Genomic DNA, 24,788 nt, shown 5'->3' with positions numbered 1-24,788 from the left:
GCGTGACGACTGCCAGTGCAGCCACGCACTATCCCTCGCGGCATATCGGCGTAACGGCGTAATGACCTTGAATGGATTTCCAATAATTCTATTGGCTGAAATATTTGACAGATGAATTTGACAGATAAATTTCCTGACAGATAATAATAGAATTACTGATCCATTCAAGGTCATTGCATACTTCCATACCACAAGACAGATGGCACCCTGAATCATTCGAAATGGTGTACCAAATTTTTTGACAGATGAATTTGACAAATAAAATTTATGACAGATGAATTTTTTCAGCCAATAGAAGTGCACAGGTATTCAAGGTCGTTACGCCGATACCGCCATTTTAGGACAGATGATGGTCTCCCTCAACAAAATAATATCATAATATGTCAATTTTTTGATATTTTCACTTTGTATGGTTATACATACTACAGAAGTACCCTAAAAGTTTTCATCTAAATAGATCATCATCTCGAAAAAATTGTACAGTACCTAAAATTTATTTCAGTACTATGATTTCATTAATATGATACCTAAGTTTTTTCTGTTTAGTTTTGGTTTTGGTTGGATGGAAACAAAAATTTTTGACATGCACCTATTCTTTAAACTGTGGCACACACACTACATAATAAGTACGTTGTATATTCAGTTTACGGCTGTAGATGCTATCTACCAACACTACATAAATATGACAAACACGTTTTATGGTTACATCTCTATATATATTCTATATCTTCTATATTTACTTTGTATTCTCGAAAATTTAATTAAGTAATATTTGATATTATAATATTCTTATTATTCATTGATTACCCAATATGAATGAAAATAGTGATTTATTTTAATCACAGTTCTAATAATTTAAACTTAATTATGGGGTTCCCAGAAAAGTAGGTGGTTCACAGCCTCTGCAAATAGATTCCCCGGTGATGCTTTTAAAAGCTACACTTTTCTTACTTTACTGCATATGATTTGCTCAGACGCAGAGAAAAATTTAGGGTATTACATTTATACCTTTAAAAATTTTGTTTACAGTCTCATCAAACTCAACTCTTCAGATTAGACCTTATATTATTTATATTTTTAAATAAACTAGTAAAACAATCTAAGAATGCTTATTTTCATTTTTTTGTCTGAATTTCTTAATATTCTAAATGAGCATCTTTTTTCTACCCCGTCTTGCCACAGTGCAAATTTTAAATTGCCGCTCTCTATATCTATATATGATAAAAAAATAGTTAAAATAATTCTTTATAACATAATAAAGAAAAAAGGTTAATGATAAATACATACTATGATTCCAAAACACGGCGTCTAATTATCTTAGAAATGACAGTGGAATCGATCGTCGTGTCAAAAATTGTACAAGTACCTACCTAAATAGCTTTATATCGTGCTACGATATCATTTGTAGAAGTAACTAAATTTTTGTCGGAATCGATCGTCGTGTCAAAAATTACAGTATCTAAAAATTTATTTCGATGCTATGATTTCGTTGTAGAAGTAGGTAAACACTTTTTTTAAAGTATAAAAGATAAACGGGGGTTCATCATCACTTGGTAAACACTTACAAAATCTACTAAACAGAAGTGATAATGCATTGTAACTTGATTATACTTATTACAAAAATTTCAGATAAAAAACAGCACAAATACAAGATGCATTTATAAGACAGAATATATCTAATACTAACAATAGAATTACAGTAATATTCACTATAGCAGAAATACCGTTTTTACTTCTACTATGATCAATTACCGCGATAAGGTCCCGTTCAATCCAATTCTAATATAAATATTTGAGAATTAAAAGCGGCAACGTCGTGGGTCTGGCGAAAACGAATAAACCTCTATTTTTTATATAACTGGGACAAATTAAACGGTCCAGCATCAGGGCTTGAAGGCATCGCTTGAACATTTTTCGTCCGATATACCCCGGGTCTGACGGCCTATCTTCAACGTACCGGGTCTGACTCCGTCGATTTAATAAATATATATATATATATATAGATCTATCTGTAGGTTATTGGCGGATTCAAAACCGCTTTTTTCTCGACTTTCTTTCTCTTCAAAAATAATTAAGCACGCCGCTGCTGCTAGCAGAACCTCTTTCTCGCCAAAACGATTCATGATTACGAAAACTATAATGTGGACGGCTCCCGGTTTTTTAGCATGTGATATGTAGCATGTTAAATAGCAATGTTATATAACATGTTACTAAATGTGGACCCTCCTTTAGAATTCAGTTCGTTCAATTGAATCGTGGTCAGCACGGATCCATAAAATTTGAAACAACGATTTATTTATAATGTGATACGCAAAATGTTATAGTTTATTCAATTATTGAACAAATCGTCATATTCGATTCATTATGAGAAATTGAATCGCGTGACTCGATATAATTAGCAGTAGGGAAACGCAAATACTCAAAAACAAGCGAAAATGGCAAGCTGGTACTAAATAGGCTGTGACACGAGTGTGATATCTCCTTATGAAAATTTAAGAATTGTTTTTAAAATTCTGTTTTGTATTTTTGTCAAATATTGATGGTATTGTTTTTCCAAATTATTAGTCTTGATTTATGATAAATCTTTATCCTTTAATTTTAATATATTTCACACATATCATAAAGTGAATTGTCTGGCTATTTACTATATATAAATCCAGAACAGTTGTTTAATTTAATTGTTGGCTTTGTTCCTGATATGTCTGTTTCGGATATCCGTACACGTTTTAAGCAGAAAGGACAGTAACAGCAGATTCGAACGGTTTTTCATATACAGCTGTAAATTTGCTGTGTAATAATTTTGCAAATATAAAAATAACGATTTTATTGTTTTAATAACCCCAAATTACTTCAAAAAAATCCAATGTCTGTAGCTCCTAGAATAAAAAAACTTGGGAATTTTGTTTAAGTCCAATCCTAAAGTATATACTAGGATGTATTTCAGGAAAATATTTTAACTTCTATAGGGTGGCTCAAAGAAGTGTGAGTGAATCGGGTTGATTTTTTAATGGAACACCCTGTATATTATTGCATTTTTAGCTTTCTTTCAGATCACTTTACATAATCCTAACACATGAGTAAATATGTTTCGATAATTTTAGAGATATTAATAAATAAATAAAAATTATATATGTATTTTTCAGCCCTTTCTTAAAAAGTTATTAATAATACAAAAACTGTCCTAAAATCAAAACTATATTAGGTATTTACTTTAGATGGTCTGTACTTACTTTCCTATAAATATGGACATCATAAATCAATCAGGATGTTCAAAACTCTACGACAAACTTTCTAAAATATAAAATAGTTTTTCTTCGTTTTTTTTTAAATGGAACCCCTTGTATATTATATTTTCAATCGATGGAGAATTAAAAAATAAACATTTTTTGTATTTAGAGTATTTCAAAATTTTTAACGATTTTGCAGATATTCGCGGTTTTATATTTCATATGGCATTTTCCACAGTAATTTTTTTTTGCCACCCAACGATTTTTCTCTCGTATTTTACCATTGAGAGCGCCATATGAAATAATACTGCGTGTATCTGCAAAACTATTATTAAAAATTTTGAAATACTTTAGATGTAAAAAATGTTCATTTTTTAACTCTCCATCTAATAAAAAATAATATACTGGGTGTACCATTTAAAAAAAAAACAAAGAAAAGATATTTTATATTTTAGAAAGTTTGGCGTAGGATATATATTAAACATCCTGTACAATTTACGATTGCCATATTTATAGCAAAGTAAGAACAGACCATCTAAATTAAACACCTAATATAGTTTTGATTTCAGAACAGTTCTTGTATTTTTAATAATTTTTTAAGAAGAGCTAGGAAATATATATTTTTGATTTATTTTTTAATATCTCTGAAACTATCGAAATATATTTACTCGTATCTTAGGATTATGTAAAATGATCTGAAAGGAAGCCAAAAATGCAATAATATACAGGGTATTCCATTTAAAAAATATAGAAATTAAAATATTTTCCTGGAATACATCCTGGTAGATACTTTAGGTTTGTGCTTAAACAAAATTCTCAAGTTTTTTTTTATTCTAGGAGCTACAGATGCCCGACGCACTATTGCCGGACCCTGTATGAATAAAATTTGTATCCTTGTAGTATTATTTTCTACATCCATGTAGTATAAACACTACACTGTATAAAAAGCTCTATATTTTCTATTTCAACAAATAGGGCTATCTAGAGGGATAGATATATAACTTTGACGATTAACTAAGGTTTAAACGTCACGGATCGTTATCTTTTACATCAGCCGGGTTCCCCAAACATAATAGAGATATTAATCCTGACGACCCGAAAGCCAAGCTAACCACCTTCCTACCCCTTATTTTCCACCCTTTATGGCCCTTTGGCGACATTTATCGCAAAATTTTCTTTCACAGTGAAGGTGCAATCAACTGTTATTTTGAGAGAACAGTTGAAACTGTTACTCTCATTTAAAAATAACAGATTGAAATAACAGTTTTTTTTTGTTATTTATTTTATTATAAAATGATTAAAAATTGCGACTGTTGTTTAAAAAATGTATCTTACTCGAAAGTCTGGTACCATTTTGTGGCCAGAAATCATGACTTCACATACGGCCATTTTTGTAACTGTTATTTTTAGATAGAACTATTAAATGTTTCGATTTTGTGCTTCAGGACTCGATGCATTAAATCCTGAATGTTTGTTTTCGGAGCACTGACACTTCTTCGAAATAATAACTGTTGATAACTCACATCTGAGAATAACAGTTGTGAAATAACATGTCGTTATATGTATAACACCCTCCTTCTATTAAAGACGATCCTACCTTGGTAGTGTTCAGTCAACGCTCTGTGAAATAGCAACTGTTGGAAACTGTCATTTATAATTAGTGATGGGATAACTCGAGCGAAAATTCGCTCGAGTACTCGATCATTGAAATAACTGACATCACTCAATTATGAACGAGCGATGCAAGTGACGAGTTACGAGCGACGAACGCAAGCGATCCTAGAATGAAATAAATTGAAATACGATTTTAATGAGACATACCTATTATCTGACAAACGAATCTAAAACAGCGGAAGGAATTCGGGCAAAAAAAGTCGATGTTGTCAGGTTTAATTATAGAAAAGCAAAGTTGCTCGATATTACCCATAAATTGAATATATTTTAATTAATTTCAGCATACATAATTATATACAGGGTGTTTCAAAACAAATGCGAAAAACTTCAGGAGGTGATTCCTTGTTCAAAATAAAGGGTAGTTTGTTTATAAACGTTGGGTCAAAAGTCAACCATTAGGGAGATATCGCGGTACAAATATGGCGGAAAAATAATGTTTTAATTTTTTATCTTGAAAACGAAAAGCGATAGACTAATGAAATTTTATGGAAGCATTACTGTTATGAAAACACACTTTCTGGTAATTTTCTCACTTTTTTAAAATTAGTGGAAGGTGTTAAAATAAACTACCCCTATCATTCTTGTTAATGAAATTTGAAGAAAAATCGTATCAAACACATGCAAAAAAATTAATTTGGATAGTTTAGTTTGTTTAGAAACTTTTTTATCTCTTGTATTTTTTGGATAAAACTCACCGATTTGAAATTAAAAAATAAAATGTAAAGCATTACCATGTCAGGAAAAAAAATATTTTTAGATAAAGAATCTAGTGATAATAACGATAATAATAATAATCTAGATAATATCGTATTGCAGTAGAGTAATGTAAAATAAAATAATATTAGAAACATCCTAAAAAGTGACCAACTAGATTTTTTTCCTAAAAAATTACAGCATCCCACTAGATTCTTTATCTAAAAATGTTTTTTGTCCTGACATGTAATGCTTTACATTTTATTTTTTAGTTTCAAATCGGTGAATTTTATCAAAAAAATGCAAGAGATAAAAAAGGTTCTAAACAAACTAAACTATCTAAATTAATTTTTTTGCATGTGTTTGATAAGATTTTTCTTTAAATTTCGTTAATAAGAATGATAGGGGTAGTTTTTTTTTCTATAAAAAAAATAAAATTCTAGGGGTAGCTTATTTCAACCCCTTCCACTCATTTTAAAAAAGTGAAAAAAATACCAGAAAGTGTGTTTTTATAACAGTAATGCTTCTATAAAATTTCATTAGTCTATCTCTTTTCGTTTTCAAGATAAAAAATAAAAACATTATTTTTCCGCCATCTTTGTACCGCGATATCTCCCTAATGGTTGATTTTTGACCCAACGTTTATGAAGCAAACTACCCTTTATTTTGAACAAGGAATCACCCCCTGAAGTTTTTCGCATTTGTTTTGAAACACCCTGTATATATGCTAATATGTTCATGTAGTTCTTATATAATTAATGTATATTTATCTAATTTACTGATTTCGTTCATTCAGCCTATTATAAAAGGTAAAGTATTCCCTGAAGATAACGTCCGCTTAGGGTAAGCTGCCTGCTCACGTCTTGCCTCCATTACCCCTATTAGAGACAGTGTGGTCTCTTTATAGATATACATTATTAATAAACTAATTTATTAATTAAAATAGAGATCCGTTATCAAGCAGGGCGCGCGACGAAGTGAAGTCTTGACATCTCAAGACAGCATTCATCCTTGGACCTGCGCAGATCTTGACTACTGTTGGCGCGTTAAGCGAATTTTATGAATTATATAGGGTAGGTGTTAACAACCCCCAACTTTATGCCCCTCTCTAGGAATAGTAGAAACAGTCACTACTATTGAAAAATCCAGTGGCGGTGTTGTTGTATTGTGTTTTATATATTTAACTTCATTTGTGTTTATTGTAATTAGTACACGCGTTTTAACAAATATTACTATATTTGGCAAATGGCTTAACAAAATGTAGGTACATTTAAAGTAAAATAATATTATAAACTTAACTGGAAAATATTATAAAAATTCCTGATATATTTTTATGAAACACCGCACGCTCGTGGATATTTTATGAATGAAATCGGTCACGATTTTAGAAAATTGCGATCCCCTTACCGTTGCCCTGTTGTTTCAGATCCGTTTGTCAGACTGTACTCGATAAAAAACCGAGCGAATTTTCTACATACATTTTTTTGTTGCGTATCTGAGGGACAAAATTTTACGACCTACATCGACAATGCTTTGAAATAAACTAAATCAAGCGATCAAATCAAGCGAATCGCTCGCCGCTTGCTACTTACCGAAAGAATATGTGCCCTGCGCACGCAGCTTACTGCTTGGCGCTTGGCGTTAACGAGTACTTATAACAAGCGACAGATGAAAACCCGTCTTTTTAAATACGAGTGATATTTCGCTCAAGCGATCACTCGGTTATTGCGATCACTTGAACCTCGAGTAGTCGATTATTGAAATTAATCGGTTTTTCCCATCACTATTTATAATTAACAGTTTTACAACAAAAAATCGTTAGATAGCAATCCGTCTCTGTTTTTTGCAGATTGAGTTTCATGGAGCACGAATTTCGAGGCGAGTACCAGGAATTGCGAAAGCAGTGTCAGGATTTTGCCACGGCACTTTTAGATCATACTCGTAGCTCGTACGAGCTGGAAGTACTGCTCAATCACGATCCCACGGGACCAGCCTTCGAGCATGGTGACAGGATGCACTTGAATCGGCTGAAATTAGCTATAAAATTGAGACAGAAGAAGGTAAGAAAAAATGCGTGCATCTCAAAAGTGACTCACCCCTATAACTTGTTTATTTTTTCAAATAAAAAACGACATTTGGTATGTTAGTATATGACATAAATTAGGATTCATTGACGTATTTTTGTCACTAATGTTCATAGATAAAAGAAAATAATCTTCTATTAAGATAGATATGAAACTTAATAGTAAAATTTTGGGCCAAAGCGCCCCTCCGTGTTCTTAGTAGAGACTACGTTTAACCCAGCGCCTTCGTCTTTTCTGCTGTAAATATTTTTTATGTTTATATTTGATTTCAAAGGATTTAGTTTTAAAGTTACACTGATATATTAGTATATCAGAGTAACTTTAATAAAACATAAGAATATATATATATATATATATATATATATATATATATATATATATATATATATATATATATATATATATATATATATATATATATATATATATATATATATATATATATATATATATATATATATATATATATACATATATATATTTTACAGTTTATTAAATATAAATTTTGACTACAAGGTAGAAAGTAAATCACAATATTTGATAAAACTTATAAGTGTACCATTTTTACAGTTAATAAATAATAAAACTATTTCTAACTATGATATTTAAAATTTAGATAGATAGAATATTAAACAACGTACCGGTATTTGCAGACGCAGGCCCAAATTCAATAAAAACCAAAATTTTTCCTGCGAAAATCGGTTTTTTTTCACAGAAAAGGTATTTTTTGATTTATCAACAATCATTGTCAAGTTGACAATATACAGGGTGTTTTCTAATTAGTCTAAAAAATTGTGGTGTGATTCCTCATGTGTCTAAAGCACTTCCTTTCTGATCTACAGGGTGTTAAAAATTAAAAAAAATCGATATTTTGCTTAACATAAATAGTACACTACTGCTTTTTAAAGAAAATATATTTTTTTTCTTGACTGGCCATCCTTTTTCAACAAAATTGATCTTTTGAGTTTTTCTAGCTCATCAAACGGTTGCCGAGAAAAAAATAAATATACTTATTAAGAGCCCGCCTTAAGCCGTTTTCTAACGATTTTTTATTTTTTAGATTAATTAGGAAACACCCTGTATATGCATATCACAGGCAACCAAATAAACTAGTAACCTCTAAAAATCATTTTTCCTACCACTAGCGACATACCGTGTTTTTAGTGAGTACTAAATTATTTTATCAAAATTTTACCATATAAGTTTCCAGGCAATGCTCATGTTTCACCGGAAATGACTACAACTTTTAATTTTTAAATGGCACCCTCGGTATATTTCTACTTTATTCGATAGAAAATGACACTCTCTCAATAGAATGACATATCATATATTAACTTTTAATATTTTCACATATGGTTTATTTGAAATTGTAACATGTGGTTCAACGACAATTTGACTTGAAATACCAAGTGTGTGGTACCAAATTATTCGCAAAAAAATATGTTTTTTCCAAATATGCTAATGAGTCATTTGAAATGTTCAATTGTTTGAATTTCAAGGTTCCATTTGAAAAAAATTGAGATTTTTTTAAAAAAACGTGGTAGTTGATTTCTGTGGATTTCAATGGATTTCCGTGGATTTCTGTGGATGTCTATTAGATATCTGTGGATTTTTCTAGATATCGTTAATAGATTTCTTGACCAAATTGTGTATACCAAATCCACTTTTAATAAATAAATCCAAGAAAATCCACAGAAATCCAAAGAAATCTGAAGAAATCCACAGAAATCCAAGGAAATCCACAGAAATACACTGAATTTTAAATAGTAATATAATAATATAAAGTCGATATAGTATATTTCAGGAGATTTCTATATGACATATGACCAAGAAGTAATAAAAAAATTGAGAATGAGTTTTTTATGTGAATAAACGTCTATTTCACTTACTATTAATATTATGCGGTGATTAGTATTAGTTTAAACAAATGAAATAAAAAGTATTAGACTTGGGACCATTTAACCTGCAGTTTGACAGAATTTGTTATATAGTAAGTCATTAATACAAAGGTCCTGTTGTTTTTATTCTTCTTTTTTTGTTATTATATTAGTTGTGTCCTCCTAGTATGCTATAAAAATATCCCTATTTGTTAAATATGAAATAAAACTATTTCAGTATACAGTATAATGTATAATTGGGACCAATTAAAGTTGCCGATTTGTTCATTCAAACAGACCTTTGTATTAATGATTTACTATATAACAAATTCTGTCAAACTGCAGCTTAAATGGTCCCAAGTCTTTTTATTTCATTTTGACGTTTAAACTAATACTAATCACCGCATAATATTAATAGTAAGTGAAATAGACGTTTATTCACATAAAAAACTCACTCTCAATTTTTTTTATTAAATGTTGCGAAAATGTCAAAAGTTGACGTATGATATGTCATTCTACTGAGAGTGTCATTTTTTATCGAATAAAGTAGAAATATACCGAGGGTGCTATTTAAAAATCGAAAGCTGCAGTCATTTCCGGTGAAACAGGAAGTGACCAAAGACAATTGAATACGTCAATCAATCCTAATTTATGTCATATACTAACATATCAAATGTCATTATTTTATCTGAAAAAATAAAAAAGTTATAGGGGTTAGCCACTCTCGAGCCGCGCCCGGTATAGAGACGTTGTTTTGGTTTGCATCGTGTGTTTTACAGATATTCGCGGTTATATATTTTTTATGGCATTTTTCACAGCAAATTTTTATCAAAGCCACACCCAATGATTTTTCTCTCGTACTTTACGGTTGAAAGAGCCATATGAAATAAGACTGCGTGTATCTGAGAAAACATTAAAAATTTTGAAATATTTTAAATACAAAAAATGCTCACTTTTTAACTTTCCATCTAATATAAAAAAATATACAGGGTGTTTAATTTAAAAAACCAAAGAAAAAATATTTTATATTTTGGAAAGTTTGACGTAGAATTTTGAACACCCTGTATGATTTAATATTACGATATTTATACCAAAGTAAGTATAGACCATTTTAAAGTAAATATTTAATATAGTTTTGATTTCACGACAGTTCTTGTATTTGTAATAATTTTTTAAGGAAGATTGAAACATCTACATATTTTTTCTTTATTTATTACTATCTCTGAAATTATCGAGATATACTTACTCATATCTTAGGAATATGTAAAGTGATCTGGAAAAGCAAGCCAAAAATGCAATAATATACAGGATGTTCTATTTAAAAAAAAATCATCCCGATTCACTGATACTTTTTCGAGCTACCACCCAATAGAAGTTAAAATATTTTCCTGAAATACATCCTTGTACATACTTCAGGTTTGCAACTAAAAAAAATTCCCAAGTTCTTTATTCTAGGAGCTACAGATGCCCGACGCACTATTGCCGGACCCCGTATGTGCGTGGGTGCTACGTGTAATTACATAAGATAAAACTGTTCGCTAAAGTAGGATTATCCAATTTATTTCAGCTTAGGCAAGCAAGTCCTTTCAAACTAAATAGTCAAGTAAATATATCACGTAATATATTAGACTAAAGCTCTCTATACATTTAAATGGCTTAATCCGGTTATATAAATCAGAAAACAGAAAAATCTCCAAAACTGCCGATTTTCAAAAATAAACACCCCAATTTAAAACTTTTCGAGCAATTTAAATATCAATCGATACCACTTTATAGTCTACTTTTTTCTTTCCTTCTCAATTTAACTTAGATATTTTTCTTTTTTATCGCATCTGGAACTTGAGATAAAAACCAATAAAAAGCTCTATTATTTAGGTATATCGCCATTTTTATATATTTTATAAAGGTATTTTCCACATACAAATTTTGTATTTTATAAGTTGGTAATTTAAATAGTAAATAAAATTAAATAATGAAAATATTAAAAATTAGAAAGTTTTGGAATCAATGTTCTTTAATAGGAAAGTGGTATATATTTATTATATTTTTTTGAAATAAATGTTTTATTTGTGTAACATTTAAAAAAAAACAACGCAACAAAAAACCACAACAGCTTCATCGACAAAGCATTCACAAAACAAAAAAGCACAAAAACAAATATACAAATAATAAAAAAATGTCATACAATACAAATCAATTCAAAAAAAGTTACGTCATTAAAATTACAAATAAAACATCCATGGACATTGCAGAACACAGGCGTATCTAGAAAATTTTAGAAAAGGAAAACTGTAAATTCATAAAATCATGTTATATATCATAAAGTCAAGAGTTATAAAATATTAAATATTAAATACTAGAGCTTTAACCAGTGTGTGAGAGGATCAACATTTTAAAATTCAAAATTGTTCATGATTAAACATCAACAAAAAAGTCGTTTACCGCAAATAGGGCTCTCTCCAATAAGTATGATTTCAGAACTTTGCGAAATGCGGAAAAGAATGAAAGTGACTTGATATTTGAAGGCAAATGATTGTACATTTTCTTGGCATTGTACAATATTGAGCCCTTAACTAGTTCTGAGCTCGGGGTTGGCAAATAAATATCGTGCTCCGCATTCCTAAGCGGATAGTTGTGAGAAGGCCTTTCGGGAATAGCAGATATGTGTTTGCGGGTTAAGCAAACGGATTCAAAAATGAATAAGAAAGAGTCAGTATTTTGAAATTTTTAAAGAAATTCTGGCAGTGAGTTCTACTGTTTAGTCCCAATAAGTATCGAACTGCTCTCTTTTGAAGTTTGAAAATACGATCAAATTTTGTCGCGCAGCAAGTATCCCAGAATGGAAGGGCATAACGAAGATGCGACTCAAAAAGGGCATAATAGACCATTCTAGAGGCTGATGAGTTAAGTTCTTTAGAAACTGATCTTAGCGCAAAACAGGCAGCGCTTAGTTTCTTTGATAAAGCTTCGATGTGCAAGTCCCATTTTAACGAGTTGTCTACAACAAGTCCTAACAATCCCACAGAGTCCACGACGTCAATAGTGGTGTTATTAAGTACAAAAGGTTGTATAGTACTTTTATATGACAAAACTTTAGTTTTTGAAAGGTTGAGGCATAGGAGATTAGAATCGCACCAAGATTTAATGGTGACATCTGGGCCGCTCCAAGTGAAACTAATATCGTCCGCACAGAGGCAGATTTTACCGCTAATGTCTAGATTTGTAATGTCGTTGATAAACACCAGAAACAAAATAGGGCCAAGTACTGAACCCCGAGGGATACCACAGTCTATAGGCTTACAAGAAGACATAGACGTATCAATCCTCACAAGCTGCCTTCTGTTGCCAAGATACGACTTAAGCCATTCGAGCGGCACTCCCCTGAATCCGTAGTATTGCAATTTGTTAATTAAGATATTATGATTTACACAGTTATTTTCATATTTTCTTACATAAATACAATAAAATGTTTATATTTATATATAAAATGATATATTTTGAAAACATTTAAGGAAGTTGAATTCGTAAACTTATAAATTATGAATTTTCATTTTATGTTTAATATCAGAAGTCCGGTTTTTATACTTAAAGCTTCATTCAGAACGTCGCAATTAGTGGAATAAATTAGTGGTTTCAATTACACTTTATACCTTTTAGTTTACGATCATTCGCAATGTTTAAAAAACACAATTACAATTAATAGAATTTCCTAGCAACAGCTTGCATTAGTCAGTTGTATTCATAGCAATATATAATTTTAAAAAAAATAAAACAATCAACTTTTGAATAATAACCACAATTTCTCTGGACGGAAGATAATTAAAGACCTAAATGACATTTCTTGCAAATTTTGAAGTATAATTAGTGGAAAAGTTAAAAGTTTGACAACTTTTTCTACTAATTTAAAATGTCTACCACTAATTTTGACGTTCTGAATGCTTACATTGAAATTAAAGGAACAAACTTCTACGCTAATTGAAACCACTAATTTATTCCACTAATTGGGAGGTTCTAAATGAAGTTTATTTTTCAATCTTGTGGCACAGATTACTGATTGACAGAATTGTCTGGAATTATTGGGACTTTATTTAGTAATCAAACAATTATTACAGTTGAGGGTTCGAACCTTTGGTGTTACACAGGAAAATAAAAACACTAAATCACCACAATACACCAAAACACTTTTACTTTTACACTGGACGCGCGTTTCGCTAACCATGTTAGCATCATCAGCAGATGATTATAAACTAAAGTACAATCTACAAGTTGAGCGTTTATATACTTGCTCAGTGGGCACCGAGTGGGCGTGGTAAAATCTAGCCAACCGAGTCAGAGCCCACTGAACGTAACAGTTAGATTTCCGCCACTAGAGTAGTAGGAACAAAGAACTTGACGGAAATGGACCGTTGTCTCTGTTCATACTATCTTTACATTTATTAATCCTGATGCTTTCATATGCATCTAATTGCCTGTAATTTGAGACTTGTTTAATTAATTTTAAATTATTAAGATACAATTATTACAATGTTCTTTATCAACAATATGTTCGGCAACGCAAGATTTATCCGGTCTACCATATCTTATCTGAGCTAAATGTTGTTTAAATCTAGTTAATATTGATCTTCTAGTTTGCCCAACATATTGTAACGTTTTTAGTTCGTTACATGTATTTTTTTATATATGTTTTATATGATGTCTGGCGTATCGTCATCGGATACCGTATCGTTCAGGCCTGATAATTTATTTGACGAATTTTTACGTTCTCTAGTCCACAACCCTGTTATCGTTTGACACAACCCTGTTATCGCTCTGTGGAGGCGCTGTCAACATCGCTTCTGTCAACTCTCTGTGCTGTCGACTGACTTTTGCTTTTAGCGCTCTGTAGCCTAACCTAACCATCCCGGCTTTTAGAAATGGTGATTATTTACATCTTGCTGTATAATCTGAATCAGCTGCTATTTCAAACCAACAGGTAAAGATGAGATATTATCCTTTTAGATTCGATATTATTACTGCATAATTTTAGGGTAGAGTTTTGGATGTCCCAACCTAACTTGTATCTGTATTTTGCTCTCAGGTTGGCGTCCCTTTTCTTTTGTCCTCCAGAATGTCACATGGAAAAAAGGACATGTTCTTTATTATTTAGTGAGCCCTCGGAAGTAATTCGAGGTAGGTGTATTTTGTTTGTTAGACCTTGTTTGATTTTAAACAAGAGTTTCGTATTTTTAGGGTCCAAGGTACGGACTATTTACAAGGTACGGGCATTATCCAAGGTCCTAGTAGTATCCAAGGTACGGGTAGTGTTCCCCTGTACCGTTGTCTTATGGACGGACTGTGTCCAGGGTTATGGCCCAAGCTTATGGCCCAGGTTACGGACATTATCCAAGGTCCTAGTAGTGTTCCAAGGTACAGGTAGTGTCCCCATATTGCCACAGTATGGATACAGCGTAAGCCCCATGCTGCTTCGCTCCCATTTCTAAGCTTAGTCAGTAGATACGGCTGTAGTGATTCATGGTGTCCTCATTCTGGCCCCTTTTGTTGTTTTGGCCAACAGGATCGCCGACAGACAGTGCAGAGATATGAGCCCACCTCACGCTGCTACTCTTCGAAACAGGATTGCCTCAAGAACAGCTAAGTGTAGATTTAGGTTCTGGTTTTCAGTTGATTTTCAGTCTTAACTTAACGTACATTTTAAACGATATCGTACAGAGTATATTTAGTTGTTAGATTATTAAGGACATTTATGTCGATTTAGTAGTTACAGTATGATTTAGATTTTAGGTTTCATTACATTACGCCTTGTAATAGTATTACTTTTTTATAGATATTATCATTGCACTAACATCATATAAAATATATCAAATTAATTAAAGTAATGCTACATTTCGTATATTCTCTTAAACGTTACATGTCTTGTATTTTATCATAGTTGTTTTCATAGATATTTGGTACAATTCTTAACACCACTTTCGTTGACATATAACCACTATAATAATTATTAAATTTGTACAATGTTATTTATCATCACAGTCCATCATGAATAAATATAGTCATTAGTTTTAAGTAATATACAACTGTGTTTTCTTTCTCTGTACATGCCTGGCGCCAAATATCTATTTTTTTTGATTATTGTTATTAATTAGTTTTCTTTCCAGTGAAATACCTTATCCACGACTGCTCTCCGATGAAAAGCTGCAGTTCGCAGTGGTAATGTTTATAAAAAACGCTACAATATTTCTGGTTACAATCTTTACAAGAAATTTCATAAATACTCGACCTTTCCAGTGGAGGTGTTTTATCCTTTGGATTACCTAATAATTGTTGTAATTTATTATTAGCACTATACACGTTTATAATTGACATTCTTAAAAATTCCTTTTATCTCACTATCAAACGGTATCGAAAAATATTTAGACGTATCTTTCTCCACTTGAAAAGTCGAATTTTCAGAAATCATTAACCTATACCTACGTTTTCTAATTAATTTATCAACTAGTGAAGGAGAATATCCATTACATAAGGAAGACATTCCTAATGTAATCTCTTTCTATTTCATATCTTTCGTTGGAAAGTGGGAAACTAAGTAATCTATGAACTAAGAAATTTAAACTAGCCATATTATGTTCAACACTATGATGTGATTCATTAGGAATATATCTGCGTGTGGTCGTATTTTTCCTAGATATCAAATTCCAGGCAATTACTAGCATTTCTAATAACTAATACATCTAGAAATAGTAATCTGTCGTTGTTCTCAATTTCATGCGTAAATTTAATGGAAGGAAAACGATTATTTAACTTAGAAATAATACTATTAGAAATCTAACATAGATAATTTTATTTCTAAGTTAAATACTCGTTTTCCTATATGTAGTACTATCAAAAAATAATTATTTATTTATACAATGTACTTAGAAATTTTTTGAACAATACAATACTTTAATTGTCGTACTTAAATATTACTAGAAATTTTTCAGATGATAAAAATAAACTGAATTATTTTCAAATTTACTTTAACAATATATTCTGACCTCGAGTGTCTGTGGTTAAACATAAATCTGTAACTAGATCACTGTAAAATAAGCCGACATTGAACATCCTCAAATTTAAAACTGGCCATCCGTAATGTATCGATAAGGATTTCAAATATAAACACGTCAGTTTAAATTTTTGCCGCTATATAAACCCCAGTCGATGACGGTTTTTTACTATATTTTTCTAAAAAAATCTATAAAATATATTTTTTTCCATTGCAACTGTTAAAATTGCGTTATATTTATCAAAAATAGTAGATAAAATAGTACTTTAATCGCAAGGGTAGATTAAATGATACTTTAACAGCGAGAATAGGTTAAAAACTTTATTTCTTCTCGCAGGTTTTTTAATAGCTTCCATTTTTGAAAATTGTTGTATTCTTTTTCATAAGTTATTCGGGATTTAAATGGAAATAGTTTGGATATGACGTTTGTCGCCTCAGCCTGAATATCTGTTTGCAATTTACTTATTTCGTTTTGAGCCATTTCTGGCTCCAATTCAATCAGCAATCGACACGAAAGAGAATTAAAAAATATTGACTCAAGAGTGACAACTAAAGAGACAGCTTTATTTATTTGTCAAATTACATAGAAACCAACGCCAACTCAGCACAATATTTTTTCTACTCGTAATAAATTCCTTGAAATAATAAATTCTGAATATTTTTTAAAACGTAACTCGTTATGGAAAAAAATATTGTTTTATACACGAAGATATAATTGCATTATCGTCTCCCGACATTAATTAATCTTTTCCGTCGACGGTAAAATACCATTTATCGTCTTGTATAAAAAATAACTATTATCTAGTTTAGGATATAAATCTCTGTATATCCATTCAACTATTTTTACATTCTTATAATCAATCTTACTTAATCCTTTTAACTTTATAGCTGAAACTATGAAAAATTTGAACAAAATAAACCAAACGATCTTGGCTGTGCAGATTTTCTCCAGGCACGACTATAACGATCCTCTAGAAATTAATAAATGGTATTCGTGATGTGCCTTTTGTAGTGCCCAAGCGTCTCTTGCTGTTAACGACAGCTCTGGGACGTACTTCAAAAATTACTTCGGTTAGAGTTTCGGAAAAACTTTATTTCATGTAGCTTTAATGTGTTTTTTAAAAGTTTTCGTCGAAACTAATTTTTAGAAAAAGGTGTTTTTAGTAGATGTGTATTAATAGTTTCCAGGTTGTTGGTCATTTTATTAATTTATGTCACATAAATTTGAAACTGTGATACAATACAAGGTGAGTCTTAAGGGCAAATATTTTCAGGGTTTGTAGATCGTTGCTAGAACCGAGATAATATACTTTGAAAATTTTCAAAAAATAATGATTTTTTGCTTAAATCTTGAGAACCACTGGTTTTTTCTGGGTTTTCTTTCTTGGAAATTTAATCTACTACATATTATATTATTCTTAACACTAAAACTATCTACATTGACTATGGCTGAAATTGTACTCCATAGTCAATGTAGATAGTTTTAGTGTTAAGAATAATAATTTTAAAAAATATGTGGTCATCTTTTGACAAGTTTATATAAATGATCATTTCATAGCCATAGCTGACGTCTTTTTTTTCTATGATATTGTATTATCTGCAAATATAATTTTTCAAACATTGATACTTGCAAAATATACATATAAATTTTTTGAATGCAAATAATAATACATCACTATTAGTAGATATTGAATGTTTTTTGTTAAATTCTTTTGACAAGTTTATATAAATGATCTTTATTTCATAGCCATAGCTGACGTCTTTTTTTCTATGATATTGTATTATCTGCAAATATCATTTTTCAAACATTGATACTTGCAAAATATACATATAAATTTTGTGAATGCAAATAATAATACATCACTATTAGTAGATATTGAATGTTTTTTGTTAAATTAGATCGATTTTCAAACCGCAAAATTTAAAATATATTTTACATTTTACCCATTATCTTATGTATCTATTTATTATTTGTATATTGCAAAACATTTGCTGCATTTGTATGATTCATAGTTTATTTGCCAAATTATTTATTACTATAAATAGGTATATATATTGTATTTATTAACTGTATATTATGTGTATTTCATGTAAACTATATCATTTTTAAAATGCAAACCAAACATACGAGGAATAATTATGTTTTCCATGTATTCTACAATATATTTATTAATCCGTAGTATCTAACTAGCGTGACGTCATAAATCTCGCTCAGAGGCTGTTCTATTAGAGACGGCATTGGTCTGATATTTAGAAATGTCAAAAGGTGATGACATTTTACTTTTGACAATTATAACATTTCGTGTTGATTTTTACAAAAAGAGGAAGAACTATCACTTATTTTGTTACTTTCCTTTTCTATTTCACGAAAGTAAAAAGAGTTACCTATCTGATTCGTTCAGGCACTCAATTTAAAGAATATCAGTAAATATTTTGATAGAGGGATTTTATATTTGCCATGTTGGTAAAAAATAACGGTTAAAATTCAAAGTTATTCATTTTATAGACTATATCATAGTTGTGCCTATAGTACACACCTTGTAAAAATGTGACGTATACACATAATATAAATATCTATAGGTATAGACACTTTGTAATAGTGTACTGCATGCAGGTGTGCGCATGCGCGGATAGCCTCAGCGTAGACACACCGACCAAGTGTATCTTATGTATCCTCTCTCCTTTCTCCTTTCTAGGAGTGATATGTGTTTAGCAGCCATTATTGTTTTATCATTCGGAAGCTCTATATGAATGTTCTGTTTGTGTGTAGTTTAAAAGAGATTTTAAGGTAAGCACAAGTTTTTAATTACCTTGTTATACCTTCCTAAGAGTATTATTAATATTATAGCAGCGACTCTTCCCTTGATCGATACCCAATTTACCAAATTTTGACTCCAATGAATGAAAACTCCAAATATTCTCGTATAATGATAAAGAGGTTAGCTGAGTTAGCTCTGCAATATATATTTTTTTAATTTGGAAATAATAAAAATCTAAATGGACCAGAAAAAGAAAGATTTAAACACTTCAAAGAACTTCTTACACTGATATTCGGTAAGTTATTGATGGATCAATATACAGATATGTTTAATATTCAATAGTCAGTTTCATATAATATTTAAGTGGGGTGAGATTGTTAATCTGGAAATAAAATACAACAAAGTCCAACAGAGTGCTCGATGAATGAGTATGCTAATAAACCAACTGCTTGTAGGGAAAAGAGGAGAAAAAACCTGAAAAAATGACTAAACGAGGTCCACCAAATCGTGGCGATATACCAGTGTTTACCATTTTAGTATGTTGTTATACTAGGTACTTACATTTTTAATACATTTTGATACAAATTCTGTTCTTTTACAGTGTTTTCTTACTTCTGGTTTCTGCAGTGTAAATAATTATTATTATTGTGTTATTTGCGCTATTGCGTTCCACGATATAAAGAAATATAAGAATTTTATTTTTTAACTACTTAATCCATTTTATGGAAGAAAAATGGTATATTTAATACAAAACAAAAATGGAACAATTTTAAGGCTACTTCTCTCGAACTTACGATCGAGATACTTTTGGAAAATACAAAGTTTTGCCTTCCTAATTTTCGTTCTAAAAAGATATAATTGGTATCATTGAATACATATTTCTTAAAAAGAACGAAAAGTTAGGCATCAAAACTTGTATTATTTCCTAAATTCGTTCATAATAAGTAGTTTTATCTAGCACAAGATGTATATACGAAGCAAAATACATACGTATATATGCGGTAGTCACAACTGCAATGTGTAAACATAGTTTAAACGTAATACACAAGCACTGTGTATCCTACGGCACACTGTGTATCCGTATCCCTTTGTGTATACGTAAATGCTATACTGTGACTACATTGTGAGGCGGACGTTTAACCTTTGCATACGTGTTGAACTACAATGTGTAAACGTAGCATATTTACATCGGGGGAATTGTGTCACCCTGTGTCTACATCTAATAATGTAAACACATCGTAAATGTGATTTGATGTGCTGTATGGGATGTTACCATATTATCAAGAAATTATGTTTTTTTTAACTAAAAACTAAAAAAAATACAAACAAGATTTTTTTTTAAATTCTCAAAGTTTTTTCACGAAATAAATCTTATAATCGTGTTTCTGGAATCCAATTTTTTTTGGGGCTGGTAGATCTCGATAAAAGAAACATAATTTCTCTTTACCGTTTTTCAAATAAATCCAAAATAACCGAGATATTTGACTTTTTTATTTGACAATTTCCAAAAAAATTATTTTTTGCTTAAATTTGATGAACCAGTGGATCTTTCTGGGTTTTCTTTCTTGTAAATTTAATACTTCATCAATGTTATTATCAAGAAATTATGTTTTTTAACTAAAAACTAAAAAAATCAACATTTTGGACGGAAGTTTCTTATTCCAGAAAAAACCTCATATGATCGTGTTTCTGGGATCGAAATATACTACCCCTAAAATAATTGGCACTTATTTAAGACTCACCCAGTATACTGGCTGCTGGCTGCGTTTCACAAGTGTCTCACCCCTATAACTTCTTCAGTTTTTCAGATAAAAAAACGACATTTGATATGTTAGTATATGACATAAATTAGGATTGATTGACGTATTCAATTGTTTTTTGTCGCTTCCTGTTTCACCGGAAATGACTACAACTTTTGGTTTTTAAATAGTACCCTCAATTTTTTGGTACTTTATTTTGTAGAAAATGCCACTCTGAATAGAAGGACATATCATATGTCAACTTTTGACATTTTCGGATATAATTTATTTGAAATTGCAATATGCGATTCATAACGACAATTTGACTCGAAATACCAAGTGTGTGGTACCAAATTATTCGTATGAAAAATATTTTTTCAAATATGCTAATGAGGCACCCTCGTTCCATTTAAAAAAATGAGATTTGATTAAAATACGATTTGGGCATCTTTCAACCGCCTAGAACAAGACACTAAAAACGTTAGATGATCAAATTTATTTTTTCAATGGTCGTTTATTAAAAATTAGTGTTTTTAACATAGCATGGCACTCTAGATTCAAATATAAAATACACTTTTTTTTAAGCGAAAATGTCAAAAGTTGGCATATAATATGTAATTCTATCCAGTGTGTCATTTTTTATCGAATAAAGTAAAAACATACCGAGGGTGCCATTTAAAAATCAAAAGTTGTAGTCATTTCCGGTAAAACAGGAAGTGACCGAAAACAATTGAATGCGTCAATCAATTCTAATTTATGTTATATACTAACATACCAAACCGAATTTTTTTAGCTGAAAAAATAAAAAAGTTATGAGGTGAGTTACTTTTGAGATGCACTCGGTATAGGGTTAGTCAGGTACAGGGCTGGTAGATCTCGGTAAAAGAAACATATTTTATCTTTACCGTTTTTCAAATTTCAAAGTTAAAAGAAACAGATATTTTACTTTGAAAATTTCTAAAAAATAATATTTTGCTTAAATTTTGAGAGCTACTGGATCTTTTCTAGGTTTTCTTTCTTGTAAATTTAATCTATTACCTATCTTGCCATATTATCAAGAAATTATGTTTTTTAACTAAAAACTAAAAAAATCCAAAAAAGTTACCAAATTTTAAAAAAAAAAATTTACGAATAAAAAATCTCATAATTGTGTTTCTGGGGTCGAAATATGCTACCCCTAAAAATATTTGCACTTATTTAAGACTCACCCTGTATAAACTCGAGGAGTTTTTATGATATAAATTAATTCGCATTTGGTAACGTCAGTAGAATATCAGACCAAAACGTTGTGTAAATTTTCTAAATTCTAAATACACAAGATGAGTTCAAGAACATATAATTTATTTTATAGTCGCTGTTATTATTGAAACGAATTTTCTCCATTTATATTTAAATTTATTTCAAGCCTTTGAGGATTTTCTTTGAAAATACAGACTACTTTTCTATTCGCTTGACACTTCGGTGCAATTTTCTTGGCTTAATAAAATGCTTTTGAACTTTTTATAGTGAACGAGAACATCTTGACCTAGGAGTACATTCGTTTCTTTTACTTTTTTTTATTCAAGTTCTAATGCGATTAAATTTTTCTTATTCTTCTAGCGGTTCTCAAGATTATTTCCTTCTTTGAGACACATTCTTCGACTGATTGTTTTAGCTTTCATGTTGCTTTAATAAATTAGATTTTTGATTGTCAATATTTTATTTGTGTAAAAGGTTATAAAATAAATAGCACTTTTTAAAATTGCAAAAAATATTTTATTCTATTAACAAAAACAATTTCAATTATTTTTAGGGAAATATAAAAGTATAGTTAGTGATATCATTTTCCTGGTTTAAAGTCTACAATTTAAAATAATTATAGATTTCTGAAAAATATTTTTCTAAAATTTCGAGATTAAATTAACAATTTAATCTGGTCAATCTTTAATCCATGTCCTTGTTTATACCGTGTATCATGTGGCATCGGCATTGGAAACATAGGAAACCCCATGCAAATTTTTCAACAGTGCTGTAAAATCAACAGGGGTGTCAATATTTTTCAAATATTGACTCCCTTGTTGATTCTACAGCAAAGTCGTAAATAATTTTTTTAAACATCTGCTTATGCTGAATACACATGCGAAATTTCAACAATTTTGGACAAGCCGTTTTTAACTTATTAAAAAAAACTATATCTATTTTTTAATCCAAAACCAGGTAAATGCCAACACAACTTTAGTTTTTAACTTATCATTTTGTCAATGTCAAATTATATTTCCTAAACCTTTAGTCTATTGTCTAATTTGAACAAATTTTAAATTACAAAATTGCATATTGGGTTCACTAACCGTAGGTATTATGGCATATTATATTTGATATCAATTAAACTTTTAGTTACGTAATCGAGGGCGCGATTTTTAAATTCATTGTTGCCAATATAATAACTGTTTTTATCTATGTCAGTGAGTTAAGACCTTCTTAACTCACTCATTTTCATTACCGCACTCCTTGTTTAGATGACTACCAAAGAGAAAAAACTATTTATTTTGTAAAACATTTATCAACTAAATTGGAAAAATATGTTATGAGTACCTTTTCATTTCCATAGTTGTGTACTTTTTTTTCTGTGCACCATTTTTCATACTTAGAGTATGCCTATTCATACTTCTGTTTCGATCTTGCTGGAAGCAATCCAGAAATGGCTCTGAATGCCTCTTCTTCAATGCCAGAGGGAATACTTTCCGAATCGATCATTTTTTAAACTAGTGACATCAATATTATTTACTGTCATATTGACACTAAATCACCACAATACACCAAAACACTTTTACTTTCACACTGGACGCGCGTTTCGCTAACCATGTTAGCATCATCAGCAGATGATTATAAACTAAAGTACAATCTACAAGTTGAGCGTTTATATACTCGCTCAGTGGGCACGGAGTGGCCGTGGCAAAATCTAGCCAACCGAGTCAGAACCAACTGAGCGTAACAGTTAGACTTCCGCCACTAGAGTAGTAGGAACAGAGAACTTGAAGGAATTGGACCGTTGTCTCTGTTCATACTATCTTTACATTTATTAATTCTGATGCTTTCATATGCATCTAATTGCCTGTAATTTGAGACTTGTTTAATTTAATTTTAAATTATTAAGATCTATACAATGTTCTTTATCAACAATATGTTCGGCAACGCAAGATTTATCCGGTCTTCCATATCTTATCTGAGCTAAATGTTCTTTAAATCTAGTTAATATTGATCTTCTAGTTTGCCCAACATATTTCTGATTACAATCTTTACAAGAAATTTCATAAATACCCGACCTTTCAGTGGAGGTGTTTTATCCTTTGTATTGCCTAATAATTGTTGTAATTTATTATTAGCACTATACACAAGTTTATAATTGACATTCTTAAAAATTACTTTTAGACCACAGGATAACTCTCTATCAAACGGTATCGAAAAATATTTAGACGTATCTTCCTCCACTTGAAAAGTCGAATTTTCAGGAAATCATTAAGCTATACCTACGTTTTCTAATTAATTTATCAACTAGTGAAGGAGAATATCCATTACACTCAGCTACATTCCTAATGTAATCTCTTTCTATTTCATTTCTTTCGTTGGAAAGTGGGAAACTAAGTAATCTATGAACTAAGAAATTTAAACTAGCCATTTTATGTTCAACACTATGATGTGATTCATTAGGAATATATC

General features: G+C 30.4%; 1 protein-coding gene across 1 annotated transcript in view; it reads left to right on the top strand.

The window, feature by feature from the left end:
• LOC115874611 (transient receptor potential-gamma protein) overlaps positions 1 to 24,788 on the top strand; it is a 312,812-nt gene that overhangs the window by 170,138 nt on the left and 117,886 nt on the right. The window contains exon 7 of the mRNA XM_030889819.1: positions 7,444 to 7,654. Coding sequence (XP_030745679.1) covers positions 7,444 to 7,654 — 211 coding nt within the window. The remainder of the gene's footprint in view (positions 1 to 7,443; positions 7,655 to 24,788) is intronic.

Source organism: Sitophilus oryzae, unplaced genomic scaffold, assembly GCF_002938485.1.
Source record: "Sitophilus oryzae breed Bouriz unplaced genomic scaffold, Soryzae_2.0 scaffold_1297_pilon_pilon, whole genome shotgun sequence".
NCBI lineage: Eukaryota > Metazoa > Arthropoda > Insecta > Coleoptera > Curculionidae > Sitophilus > Sitophilus oryzae.
The sequence above is the reverse complement of the archived record's forward strand: the minus strand, read 5'-3'. Positions and strand labels throughout refer to the sequence as shown.